Genomic DNA, 12,474 nt, shown 5'->3' with positions numbered 1-12,474 from the left:
TTTTAAGATTATTTATTTAAAAGGCAGAGTTAGAGAGGGAGAGACAGAGATCTCAGGGCTGGGCCAGACCTAAGGCAGGAGCCAGAAGCTTCTTCCTGGTTTCCCATGTGGGTGCAGGGGCCCAAGCATTTGGGCCATCTTCTGCTGCTTCTCAGGCCATAGCAGCGAGCTGGATGGGAAGTGGAGCAGCCGGGACTGAACCAGTGCCCGCATGGGATGCTAGCAGCACAGGTTGCGGCTTTACCCGCCGTACTGCAATGGTGTCACCAGGATGTGTGTGCTTGGTACTCCTCAATTTTTTTCTGAGTGTTTTTCAGCTTTACACATAGAATGTCGTTAGGAAGAAAATGCAGTAGAGTGAAGCTGATGGGGTCCAGGGCACAAGGGGAAGGACTGAACAGTTCATAGACCGGAGGCTGTTTGGCCTAGCTGTTGCCCACATGCCACATCGGAGTGCCTGGGCTTCACTCCAGGCTCTAGCTGTTGATTCCAGCTCCTGCCACTGCAGACCCCGGGAAACAGCTGTGGTGCTTCAAGTAACTTCCTGCTACCCATGGCGGAAAAGCTTTGTTGAGTTCCTGCCTTCCAACTTTGACCCCACCCGGTCCAAGCTGTCATGGGTCTTTGGGGAGTAAACCAGCAGATGGGAGCACTTTCTCATAAGTAAAAAAAAAAAAAAAAAAGTTTAAGAATCTCATGGAGCATGTATGTGTATTACGAAAAAAAACTATGCATGGGGCTAGCATTGTAGTATAGCAGGTAAAGCTGCCACCTGTGACCCTGGTATCCCAGTGTGCCAGCTGCTTCACTTTCGATCCAGCCCTCTGTTAATGCACCTGAGAAAGCAACAGAGGATGGCCCAACGGCTTGGGTCCCTGCAGCCATGTGGCTGCTACACTTCTGATCCAGCTCCCTGTTAATGACCTGGGAAAAGCAGCAGAATATGGCCCAAGTGCTTCAGGTCCTGCCAACCATGCGGGAGACCCGGAGAAAGCTCCTGGCTCTTGGGTTTGGGCAGGCCCAGCCTTGGCCGTTGCGGCCATCTGGGAAGTGAAGCAGCATTTGGAGGATCTCTGTCTCTATCTCTCTGACTCTGACTTTCATATAAATAAATAACTTTGTGGCCGGCGCCGCGGCTCACTAGGCTAATCCTCCGCCTTGTGGTGCCGGCACACGGGGTTCTAGTCCCGGTTGGGGCGCCGGATTCTGTCCCGGTTGCCCCTCTTCCAGGCCAGCTCTCTGCTGTGGCCCGGGAGTGCAGTGGAGGATGGCCCAAGTGCTTGGGCCCTGCACCCCATGGGAGACCAGGAGAAGCACCTGGCTCCTGCCATCGGATCAGCGCGGTGCGCCGGCCACAGCGCGCTGGCCGCGGCGGCCATTGAGGGTAAACCAACGGCAAAGGAAGACCTTTCTCTCTGTCTCTCTCTCACTGTCCACTCTGCCTGTCAAAAATAAAAAATAAAAAAATAAAAAATAACTTTGTGAATGGAGCACTTGTTTTAAGAAGGGACTAGATGGGGGCTGCCTTGGTGGCACAGTAGGCTAAGCTGCCGCTGCAATGCTGACATGCCGTATTGGTGTGCTGGTTCGAGGCGGTGGTGTTTTTTTGGATGCTGAAGGCATTTTGTTTGCTGGAAAACCAAGTAATAATAACATCTGCTATTCTGGGAGTGCTGTTGAGAAATGTAGCCAAAGCTTTAGTGGAAAATGCCTTGGGGAAATGGCGTTGTGGTGCAACAGGCTTAACTGCCGCTTTGCAACATCGGCATCCCCTGTCAGAGTGCTGGTTTGAGTCTGGCTGCTCTGCTTCTGATCTAGCTTCCTGCTAATGATGGCCCAGGGTGGGGCCCTGCGGCCCACTTAGGAGGTCTGGATGGAGTTCCCGGTTCCTGGCTTTGGCCTGGCCCAGCCCTGGCTATTGCAGGTACTTGGGGAGTGAGCCAACGGATGCAAAAAAAATAAAAAATAAAAATAAAAAATCTCTGTCCCTCCCATTCTCTCTGGCATTCTGCCTTTTTTTTAAATTTTTTTTTTTTTTTTTTTTTTGACAGAGTGGACAGTGAGAGAGAGAGAGAGAGAAAGGTCTTCCTTTTTGCCGTTGGTTCACCCTCCAATGGCCGCTGCGGCTGGTGCACCGCGCTGATCCGAAGCCAGGAGCCAGGTGCTTCTGGTCTCCCATGGGGGTGCAGGGCCCAAGCACTTGGGCCATCCTTCACTGCACTCCCGGGCCACAGCAGAGAGCTGGACTGGAAGAGGAGCAACCGGGACAGAATCCAGTGCCCCGACTGGGACTAGAACCCTGTGTGCCAGTGCCACAGGCAGAGGATTAGCCTATTGAGCTGTGGCGCCAGCCGGCATTCATTCTGCCTTTTAAATATATACATCTTTACAAAAATCCAGGGAAAATTTACCAGTGTCTTTCACCCTGACAGTGCTCTTGCTTGCTCTTCTCTGCCAAGCAAGCTGGCATATGTATATATGTGTATATATATATATATGTGTGTGTGTGTGTGTGTGTGTATTTACTTATTTACTTGAAAAGCAGTTAGAGATCTTCCATCCACTGGTGCACTCCCCAAATGGCTGGAACGTCTGGGGCTAGGCCAGGCTGAGGACAGGAGCCAGGAACTCCATCCTGGTCTCCCACATGGTGCAGGGGCCCAAGTGCTGAGGTCCTGTTCCGCTGCTTTCCCAGGTGCATTAGCAGAGAGCTGTACAGGAAGCAGAGCAGCCGCGACTTGGACTGGTGCTCACGTGGGATGCTGGCGTTCCTGGTGGCAGTTTTCACCCGCTGCGCCACAATGCCAGCCCCAAGGCCTATACTTTTCATTTTTATCTTTTAAACCCATTTGTCCATGAACTTTTCTTCAATTCCTGTTATTACTTGTCAGTTGAACTAAAAATGACCCTGTGGTGTGCCATGTACAGGCTAGAAAATGCAACTGAAGAGAATTTCAAAGAGTATCGATTATACTTAAACTAAGCCATTACTTGATATACCTAACAAAGCAATTCACTTGAAATTTGGTGCTCTAGATATTCCATTTTAAAAAATATTTATTTACTTATTTGAAAGGCAGAGTTAGAGGCAGAGGGGGGTCTTCCATTCTCTTTCATTTGCTGGTTCACTCCCCAAATAGCCACAACGGCTGCAGCTCAGCCGATCTGAAGCCAGGAGCCAGGAGTTCCTTCCATGTCGTCTCACATGGGTGCAGGGGCCCAAGGGCTTGGGGCATCCTCCGCTGCTTTCCCAGGCCATGGCAGAGAGCAGGATTCGAAGTGGAGCAGCCAGGACTTGAACCGGCATCTGTATGGGATGCCAGCACCACAGGTGGTGGCTTTACTCACTATGGCACAGCACCGGCTCCCTAGATACTCCTTTTTTTAGTCTGGATTTTATTCTGGACAACTTTTCAGAAGTGGCTGGCAATTGAAACCTTATGTCCTATTAAACATCCTTTCCAGCAAATAACTTCAATCATCTAAAGAAAACTGGACAAGAAAATAGACTCTCCAAATCTTGGGGTGATGATTATGCCTCTGTTGGTGCTCATCTAGCTAAGAAAGAGGTTTGCAACCCAGTATTCTAGTGTCCTGGAGTGATCCTTATGTGTAGTTGGATGGTGGAATGTTAACTTCTCCTCCCCTTTCAGCACAGTCTAGCCAACAGACATCCATAATTACAGGTTCTTAGTTAAAAGTAGGAAAATAAAATTTTAATTTGTGAGGTGAAGAAATGAGAACATCTTAAAATCGGAGTCAAATAGACACCTGGAAAATGAAAGTTAACTTCCTGTGAAGGAAACAACATGGTGACAGGTAAAAAAATAAGTAAAAATTTTCTCTCTGGTAACATTTTTTTAAAAAAAGAATATGAACTGGGACTGGTGCAGTGGCGTATCGGGTAAAGTCGCCGCATGCAGTTCAAGCCCCGGCTGCTCCACTTCCGATCCAGCTCTCTGCTATGGCCTGGGAAAGCAGTGGAAGATGGCCCAAGTCCTTGGGCCCCTGCACCCATGTGGGAGGCCCGGAAGAAGCTCCTGGCTTCTGATAGGCGCAGCTCTGGCCACTGTGGTCATCTGGGGAGTGAACCAGCAGATGGAAGACTCATTCTTTCTCTCTCTGCTTCTGCCTGTCTGTAACTCTTCCTCTCAAATAAATAAATACATCTTTTAAAAAAATATGTATTCATTTATTTGAAAGGCAGGGAGCTGGATCAGAAGTGCAGCCGCCAGGACTGGAACCTGTGCTCCTGAGATTCCAGTGTCGCGGGTGGCAGCTTCACCTGCTGTGCCACAACACTGGCTCCTCCAGCAACTTAAATTTACCTGGTAGAGGGTTAGCCAAGGTGGGGAACTTTCTTCCTTCCTTTCCTCCCTCCCTCCCTCCTTCCTTTTTTCTTCTTTCTTTTTCTTTCTGCCTCTCTCTCTCTCTCTCTCTCTCTCTCTCTCTCTCTCTCTCTCTCTCTCTCTTTCTACCAAGGACCTTATAACATCAGTAGTGGTCTCTTTCTTTTTACCAAGGACCATTTGATACTTATAACATCAGTAGTGGGACATACAAAGTTATCAACTTAAAAATTAGCCTTCCATAGATTTATGGAATTTCTAGTGCTGCCTATGGTTGCCAGAACAAATGATTCTGTGGGCCTTATACGACCTGAGGGCTGGATGTTTCCCACCCTTGGAAGACTTAAAAATATACACTGATTAAAAAGAACTCTCCAGGGAGTTGCAATAAATGCTGGATTGAAGCCCTTAACAAGAATGAGCCAGAACTGATGACATGTGCTTTCTGTAAGTCAGAGAAGGAACCGGACGAGACTCCAGAAAACAGAAGGCCGCCCTTGGCCTTTTGGTGCCCAGTGTTAAAATGTCAGCAACGGGGCAGTCAGCAGGACTTAGCATCGCCTCTGAAGCTAAGGAACCACGGCTTCAGAGAAGTGGGCGGGGGACACCTTTTGGAAGGTGCTGCCTTCAGGAGAGGAATGGCCAGAGGACACGTGGCACTGCTGTTGGGTTCATCGGGGTCTCGGGCTAATAACCGCTGCGCTCTACGGACACCTGGCCAGCAGCTCGCTAGGGACTGGGGCTGTTTAAGAGAGCCCGGTATTTCCTGCTTGTCTTCTCTAACTAGGTGAGGTCAGGGGTGCGGGCGCTCCACCCGCCGTGTGGCCGTGGGAAACTAATGGAGTTAAGGGCAGCCTGGACTCGGCCGCCGCTGGCACTCGAGGCTCCGAGGCTCGTGCCGGCTCTCCTCCGCCTTTCTCCCCGGCCCCTCGGCAGGAGCTTCGCCCCACACTGCCTCTTCTCGTCCGGGCGCCCCCTCCGTGTGGGAGCCACAGCCCGGGCCATTCCGCCACCCGGGCACAGGGGACTCGCAGAGGCGAATACTTCGCCAACATCGTTTTAAATAAAGTTTTTGCCATCAAAAAAGGGAGGGGGCGGGATGGAAGGAGGCCTACTTAATCGCCAAGCGGTTGGCCAACGCGTGAAGGGGCGAAGCAGGAAGACCGCGAGACTCATCGGTGATTGGTCAGGCTAGAAGCCTGTCTGGACTGTACCACACTTACTTGGAGGGGGGGTTGGCAAATTCGAGAGACGAGCTGCTTGCTTGTGAGTACTTCCAGCACACACGCATAATTCTTTTTTATTTCCGAGGGTTTCCGTTAGGATACAACAGGGACAGAAAACAAGGCGCAGGAAACGGAGGGAGTCTCCCGGCCATTTCCTCATTCTCGACTCCCGCACAGTATGCCGACCCTGCTCGCCTAGTCGTCAGCGGAACCCGACGCCCTTGCGCGCGCGTTCTCGTCTTCTTGCGTGCGTACGGCGCTGTGCTCCTACAGCCAATCAGACGGCGAGGTCGCCGCGGTCGCCGCGGTTCGCGCGCACGCCCCAGAGGGGAGACGGGGTGGGGGCTGTGGGTGAATGGGAGAGTGAGCAGGGGCGGGCGCGACGGCGTGAGCCGCATGAATGAGAGAAACGTGCCCAGCGCGAGACGTCGCGCGCGCCCGGGCCAGGGAGCCAATGGGAACGCTGGGAGGGCTCGAGACCCGGCACTGAGCGCAACGGCCGCGCGCCGGCTCGCTGACGAGCGTCGCCAGGCGGGAGCGCGCGGGAGCGGGGCGGGCGTGGAGCGTGCGGGGGCCGCGCGCTGCCTCTCAGAGGCCGGACGGCACTGCCGGGAGGCGGCGGTGACAACGACGGCGGCGGTGACGGGCGCCGCTCCGGGGGTGAGTACCGGGGACGCCGGCCCCTGCGGAACCGGAAGTGCCGGGCCAGTGAGGTGGGAGGGGAGAGTGACCTCTAGGGAAGGGGGACCGGAGCGGGGGAGGGGGTTAAGGCCCCGGCCCTGCTCCAGGCCGGGTCATCCAGCCGCGGCAGGGACCCGTGGGCCCCTGAAACGGCCGACGAGTCGAGGCTGGGATCCAGGGCCGCCGGGGCTCGGGACCGGGTAGTGCCGGGCCGCCGGGCTCCGGACTGCGGTCTTCGGAGCCTGGCACCCAGCCGCCGCCCCTTCCGCCCCCGGCCCTCCGCCGCTCGCTCCCCCAGCCTCGGTGGGCCCCGCCGCCGCGGATTCCGCCCTCTGGGGCTCCGTGGACGTTACCTGTGCCCGGGGACGGGTTCGGTGCCGTTCCCCCTTTGACCGTGCGTTTCGAGTTCTCCACTCGAGCTTCGTCCTGTAACCTGTGCTTTTCCACCCTCCAACCCCACCGGCCGAGGGCTCCGTGCTGCCAGTACTTTGTACTTTTTGCCAGTGGAGCCCGAACGTGTTCGCCGGTGTTTTTACCTGTAGGGATCTCTTTGTGGGGCGGGGGGTGAGGGTGTCTCACCCCCTTGACCGATTGAAAACACGGCCGCGAGAAGGAAGAAAGTGGCTCAAAGTTACTGACTCCAGATCGTTTTTTTGCCCTGCGTTTTTCACTTCCTGGTTAATGCCATCTTGCCCAGGTTGATTTCACGTTTGCATTCCCACCTTTTATCCCGATTAGCCCTTCAGTCCTGTGTCGGATTTCTAAGGAGGGCTCGCTATAGGCCATTCCAGAGAACCCGTCAAGTGTTTACAAGAATTGTATTGCCATGTACTTTGCTACCTTGATATATAGTGATAAAATCCACATTAAACTTTTGACTCTTTTTTTTCCCCCCGATATCTCAACATGGATTATTCCATGGCACTTCAATGGCTGTGTTTTTAGCTTTTCCTGTATTGTGCTGTTACACCACCTTGTTTCAGCAAGCAATGTCTGTGTTGCCAGGGATACTGTTCGGATCCCTTAACCCCTTTAAGGAGGTATTTGTGTTCAATCTTATTAAAGCTCTCAAAGTACGTGTCCTATAGTATTCGTTTTATATGTGCATATTTTCATTCCATAGTTGACCGTGTGCCTGAATATGTCGCATATGCCCTTGTATATTTTTTGATACTGATGTGGATCCACGCTGTTGCCACTGTTGAACGACATTTACCCTTCCAATCTCATCCCTGCCATCTGCAGTAGATCCTTCTGCTAAGACTTAGTATGTCTCTCTACATACCCAGGAAATTTTTAGGTTTCATCCTGCCCCTTCTTTTAAAATATTTATTTATTTGAAAAGCAGAGACAGACGCAGAGACAAACCTTGCATCTGCTGGTTCACTTCCCAAATGCTTGCAGCAGTCCAGGTTAGGCTTGGCTGAGGCCAGGAGTCCTGAATTCAGTCCAGGTCTCCCATGTGGGTGACAAAGCCCAGTCCTTAAGCCATCACCTGCTGCCTCCCAGAGTGTGCATTAGCAGGAAGCTGGGTTGGAAGGAGAGGAGGCCAGTGTGGGATGCAGGTGTCCCAGGCAGCATCTTAACAGCTGTGGTAAATGCCCGCCCCTGAAGCCCTGTTTTTAAGGACAGAAATGATGAATCTTGAAGGAAGGTGCCTTTGCTTTCCATGCCACAGGTGAGAACGAAAATGATGAATTCAAGGTACATTTGTATTTTTATTATCCAAATTTTCTGATACTTTCAATCTCTACCTCTGGCATTAAGAAATACCAGACTGCTTGAGGAGAATAAAATTGCTTTGTTTTTAAGTTCTAACTTCAGTAAATTTTGTGGTGTACAGATTTCAAGTTGTCGTCATTGGGCAGTTAGTATAGTGGATAAACAAGAGGTAGAAAGGGTTTGTCAGCAAAGGGGCATGTGAACTCTTGGCTTCTGAACCTGGCTGCCCAAGTGATTCAGTGGAGTGCCCTCAGGCATTCTCTAGCCTTCAATTTTACAGAGTGGGATAAGGGACTGTGTCACCAGATAATGTGAGTAAAGTGCTTTGAGATCACTAGATGAAAAGCATCCTATAAAGTCAGGGTGCTGATGTTATTTTGTTACTATCATCAACAGAAGTAATTGTTACTTTTAATCATATTGGGGTAGGTGGGGCTCACTTTACTTCCTAATAGGCCAATGTAGGAATGAAAAACTTTTGAATTGGAAAGAAAGGGACTAACCTTTATGGTAGCTTCAGCTTCTCATAGATGGGATCTCATCTATTTGATGCAAGGTCCTTAGTGGGTGATCCCAGAAGACCAACAATTCAACTTCTGCCTCCTCAGTATCATAACTACAAGGCACAGAGGGATAAGGGAGAGACATACACAAAAAGGAAATGAGACTTGCTGTCCTAATATGAGTTGGGTTTTTCATTTTTCGTTGTAGCAATACTGTGTCCAAAGAGAAACCTCTGTTTTAGGCCCTCCCTTTACAGTTGTACCCTTGTTTTTAGTTTTTGACTTTTTTTTTTTAAGATTTATTTATTTATTTGAAAGAGTTACACAGAGAAGGAGAGGCAGAGAGAGAGAGAGAGAGTTCTTCCATCCGCTGATTCACTCCCTAATTGGCCGCAGCGGTCAGAGCTATGCCAATCCGAAGCCAGAAGCTTCTTTCAGGTCTTCCCCGTGGATGCAGGGGCCCAAGGACATGGGCCATCTTTTATTGCTTTCCCAGGCCATAGCAGAGAGCTGGATTGGAAGTGGAACAGCTGGGACTCAAACTGGTGCCCATATGGGATGCTGGCACTGCAGGCAGCAGCTTTACTCGCCACACCACAGCACCGGCCCTTTGACTGTTCTATATTTATTGCTGCTTGTTTGTGTCAGAGGAGATGGGTCCCTTACAAGAACTAGTTCTTTGATGACCTTAGACCAAGTAAAACCATGTTCTCCTTGTTCTGATCTCAACAGCACTTAGAATTCTGAGTAGAGGATTTTAAATCCTTTTTTTCCTCCCCATTCCGAGTCCTTTCCCACATACATATAAGAGAAGTGGAAAATAATCTTTCTTTCAAAACACATTTTTTTAACAGAGTAGCCTGTGGAACTTTTAGCCTTGTTCTTAAGAAATGCCCTGAAAGGATTTTTTGATAGAGGTATTTGTTTTTCTCCAGGTGAGGCACTGTAACCCCGTTGAACTCTGTGTCCGGAAAGCCCAGGATTGAAGAAGACAGACCAGACACATTGACCTGGAAGCAGGGACATCTGTGGAACTTCGCTTTCATCCTGAGTTCTTTTTTAAAGTATCACGTGGAATTGATTTGTTCATCTTATTCTGCTTATTGGGAAGAAATGGCTTCAAGGATTTTAAGTTTTCCTTCAGTTTTGCATGAACTCTGTAGGAAACGGAGCCCTTGAAGGGCTTGGGATTAACAAGAGATTGAAGACAGACAAGCTTGCTCTCTCGCTGTTTTCTCTCTTCTTCAAAGAAAAGTATTTACAACTCAACTCGTAACAGCTGTAGTCCAGCATTAGCCATCAAGAGAGAAATAAATAAAATTAACCCACCATTGCCACAGACTACAAACCCTGGTGAAGTCAAGGTGTGGGAGTGGTGGCATTGAGAAGACTGCTTAAAACGGACAAGGACTACAGTTAAAACAGCTTCTCTTTCAAGCTGGAAGGGGCCACAGGTTCCTTCTTGGATAAAAACACACAGTGCACACCTCTTTTAGGTGCTGCTCACATTTTGTGGAAGTGTAGTACTCGTGGAGGTACTATAGTATCTCCTCAGGAATTTTTCTTTGCTCAGAATTTTCTGCCCTGCCTTGATATTTTTCCCTTTTTTTTAAGATCTGCCTCCATCCATGAGCTGTACCTTGATCTGTCTGACTGTCCGTGTTCTCTACCTGCAGCCATTTGCATGTGTACAACCTACTGTTTGTGTCCAATTTTTAAGCTGTACAAGTTGTGTTTCTTAATCTCTTCTGCTTTGTTCTGGGGAAGTGGTTATTCATCATTTGGAATCACCTTTCCCCCTCCCATATGCTTTCCTTCATTTGAGATCTTTTGACCTTCAGTTTTGTTTGGGAGGGGGAAGGGTGATAATTCTAAATTTTTGGTTTCCCTGTTTTTCTTCTGTACTCTTCTCTGTTGGTTCCCTTATCCCATTTTCTTGTCCGTTCTGCCGCTGTGTGGGCCTGGGCTATGCGGCAGGGCAGATCTCCCTTCAGAGCTCCAACATGCCCGCAGAGTCTGGAAAGAGATTCAAACCCAGCAAATATGTCCCGGTCTCGGCAGCCGCTGTCTTCTTAGTGGGAGCTACAACACTCTTCTTTGCTTTTACGTGAGTTTTCTCATAGCAGTGGTTTTGGGAGTGGGGTTGGGGTTCTCTGTGGGAGGTGAAGAAGTAAGCTTTCTCTTGAGTTTTGCTAGTACTTGGTGTCTGGTATCAGTAAATTCAAGTCCCAAAGATATTTAAGAAAAGTGAGGAAGAAACCTGTCCTTTTAGCCTTGTTATATGTTTCACTTTCTTGGATCTTATGCCTTCCAGTCTTCACTACCTTTGAAATCATAGATGTCTTCATAATTTCCTACTCAGCTCCATCATTGGATGATCCTAAACTAGGAAGGAAGTTGGAGGAAACCACTAGAGAGACTTAAAGCAGCTTGAGCAATAAATTCTATAAGAGAAAGAGAACTTAAGGCTTTTTCTTTTCTTTTTTTCTAAACATTTATTTATGTATTTGAAAGAGTTACAGAGGAGAGGCAGAGGCAGAGAGAGATCTTTCATCTGCTTGTTCACTCCCCAAATGGGCACAACGGTCAGGCTGAGCCAGACCAAAGCCAGGAGCTTCATCAGGGTGTCCCACGTGGGTACAAGGGCCCAATGACTTGGGTCGTCCTCTGCTGCTCTCCCAGGTGCATTAGCAGGGAGCTAGATGGGAAGTGGAGCAGCTGGAACTCTAACTGGCGCCCATATGGGATGCTGGGGTCACAGGCGGAGGCTTTACTCACTATGCCACAATGCTACCCCCCCCCCCAAAGGCTTTTTAAATGGTAATGACTTTTCTCCAGGATGTCTAAAGGTTAGGTTTGAGATTGTGAAAATTAAGAATACTAGAGAATTTCAGAATTAATTTATTATTATTATATATATAATATATATATAATTAATTTATTATTATTTAACCAGTGAGATTGTTTGGCTTTTAGTGTCACTCAGATGGCCTTGTTTTAAGAGCTGAAGCCTGGAGAAGTGAAGGCTACTGGGAAAGAACAAATTTTATTAAAGAAGAAAATACTGCAAGAATCCCTTTACATTAATTCCTGCTGACAAGAATGACAGTAATTCTCCCATTGTTCTCTAGTCCTGTTGGGAAGGACTAAGTTGGCTTTCCCACTTAGAATCTTCAAACTTTACCTATGTAGTTCTGAAGTTAACCAATTTACCTCTGTGCCCTCCCCCTTTTTTTCCAAAGGTTTATTTATTTGAAAGCCAGAGTTACAGAGACACAGAGAGAGAGGTCTTACACCTGCTGGTTCACTCTCCACATGGCTGTAACAGCCAGAGCTGTGCTGATCCGAAGCCAGGGTCTCCCACATGGGTGCAGGGGCCCAGGGACTTCGGCCATATTCTGTTGCTTTCCCAGGCCATAGCAGAGAGCTGGATAGGAAGTGGAGCAGCTGGTACTCAAACTGGTGCCCATATGGGATGCTGACACTGCAGGCGGTGGCTTTATCCACTGTGCCACAGTGCCACCCCACCTCCCCCCTTTTTAAATTTATTTTAAAAGCAGAGTGATAGAAAGTGTGCTCTCTTACGTCTTCTGGTTCACTCCCCAAATGGCTACAACAGCCAGGACTTGGCCAGGTCAAAGCAAGGATCCAGGAACCCCACTCTGGTCTCCCACATGGGTATCAGTGGCCCAACTACTTGGACCATCTTCTGCCTTCTCAGGCATGTTAGCAGGAAGCTAATTGGAAATGGAGTGGTCAGGACTTGAACCGGTGCTCTGATGTGGGATGCCCATATACCAAACAGTGGCTTAACCTACTGCCCTACAGCACCACCCCCATTTTCTCTGGTAGTTTAGCTGTTGAGCACTAGGCAAGCATTTTTGCTATTAGCGGTTTAGAAATTAACATACACTAGGCTTCTGAGCCTTATACTATTGAGTCTTTGAGTTAGCACTCCAGTTGCAGCTTTGGAACCATCAGAGCATGCTGGAT

The 12,474-nt window shown here is 49.2% G+C and overlaps 1 protein-coding gene and 1 long non-coding RNA gene across 3 annotated transcripts in view; one reads left to right on the top strand and one right to left on the bottom strand.

Moving 5' to 3' along the window:
* Positions 1–2,083: 2,083 nt before the first annotated feature.
* LOC138848926 (uncharacterized) lies at positions 2,084–6,916 on the bottom strand. 2 transcript variants are annotated; one of them, XR_011387103.1, is made up of 3 exons: positions 6,610–6,916; positions 5,573–5,920; positions 2,084–3,307 (listed from the first exon to the last, which is right to left on the bottom strand). It is a non-coding gene; the product is annotated as an uncharacterized lncRNA (long non-coding RNA). The 2 variants fall into 2 exon arrangements; XR_011387102.1 differs by lacking the exon at positions 2,084–3,307 and having other exon boundaries at positions 5,055–5,920.
* Positions 5,894–12,474, top strand: part of ZDHHC5 (zinc finger DHHC-type palmitoyltransferase 5) — a 30,110-nt gene continuing 23,529 nt past the window's right edge. Inside the window, exons 1-2 of the mRNA XM_002709166.5 lie at positions 5,894–6,235; positions 9,417–10,588. Coding sequence (XP_002709212.1) covers positions 10,485–10,588 — 104 coding nt within the window. The 5' untranslated portion in view covers positions 5,894–6,235; positions 9,417–10,484. The remainder of the gene's footprint in view (positions 6,236–9,416; positions 10,589–12,474) is intronic.

This window comes from Oryctolagus cuniculus, chromosome 1 (genome assembly GCF_964237555.1).
Source record: "Oryctolagus cuniculus chromosome 1, mOryCun1.1, whole genome shotgun sequence".
NCBI classification, from domain to species: domain Eukaryota; kingdom Metazoa; phylum Chordata; class Mammalia; order Lagomorpha; family Leporidae; genus Oryctolagus; species Oryctolagus cuniculus.
The sequence above is the reverse complement of the archived record's forward strand: the minus strand, read 5'-3'. Positions and strand labels throughout refer to the sequence as shown.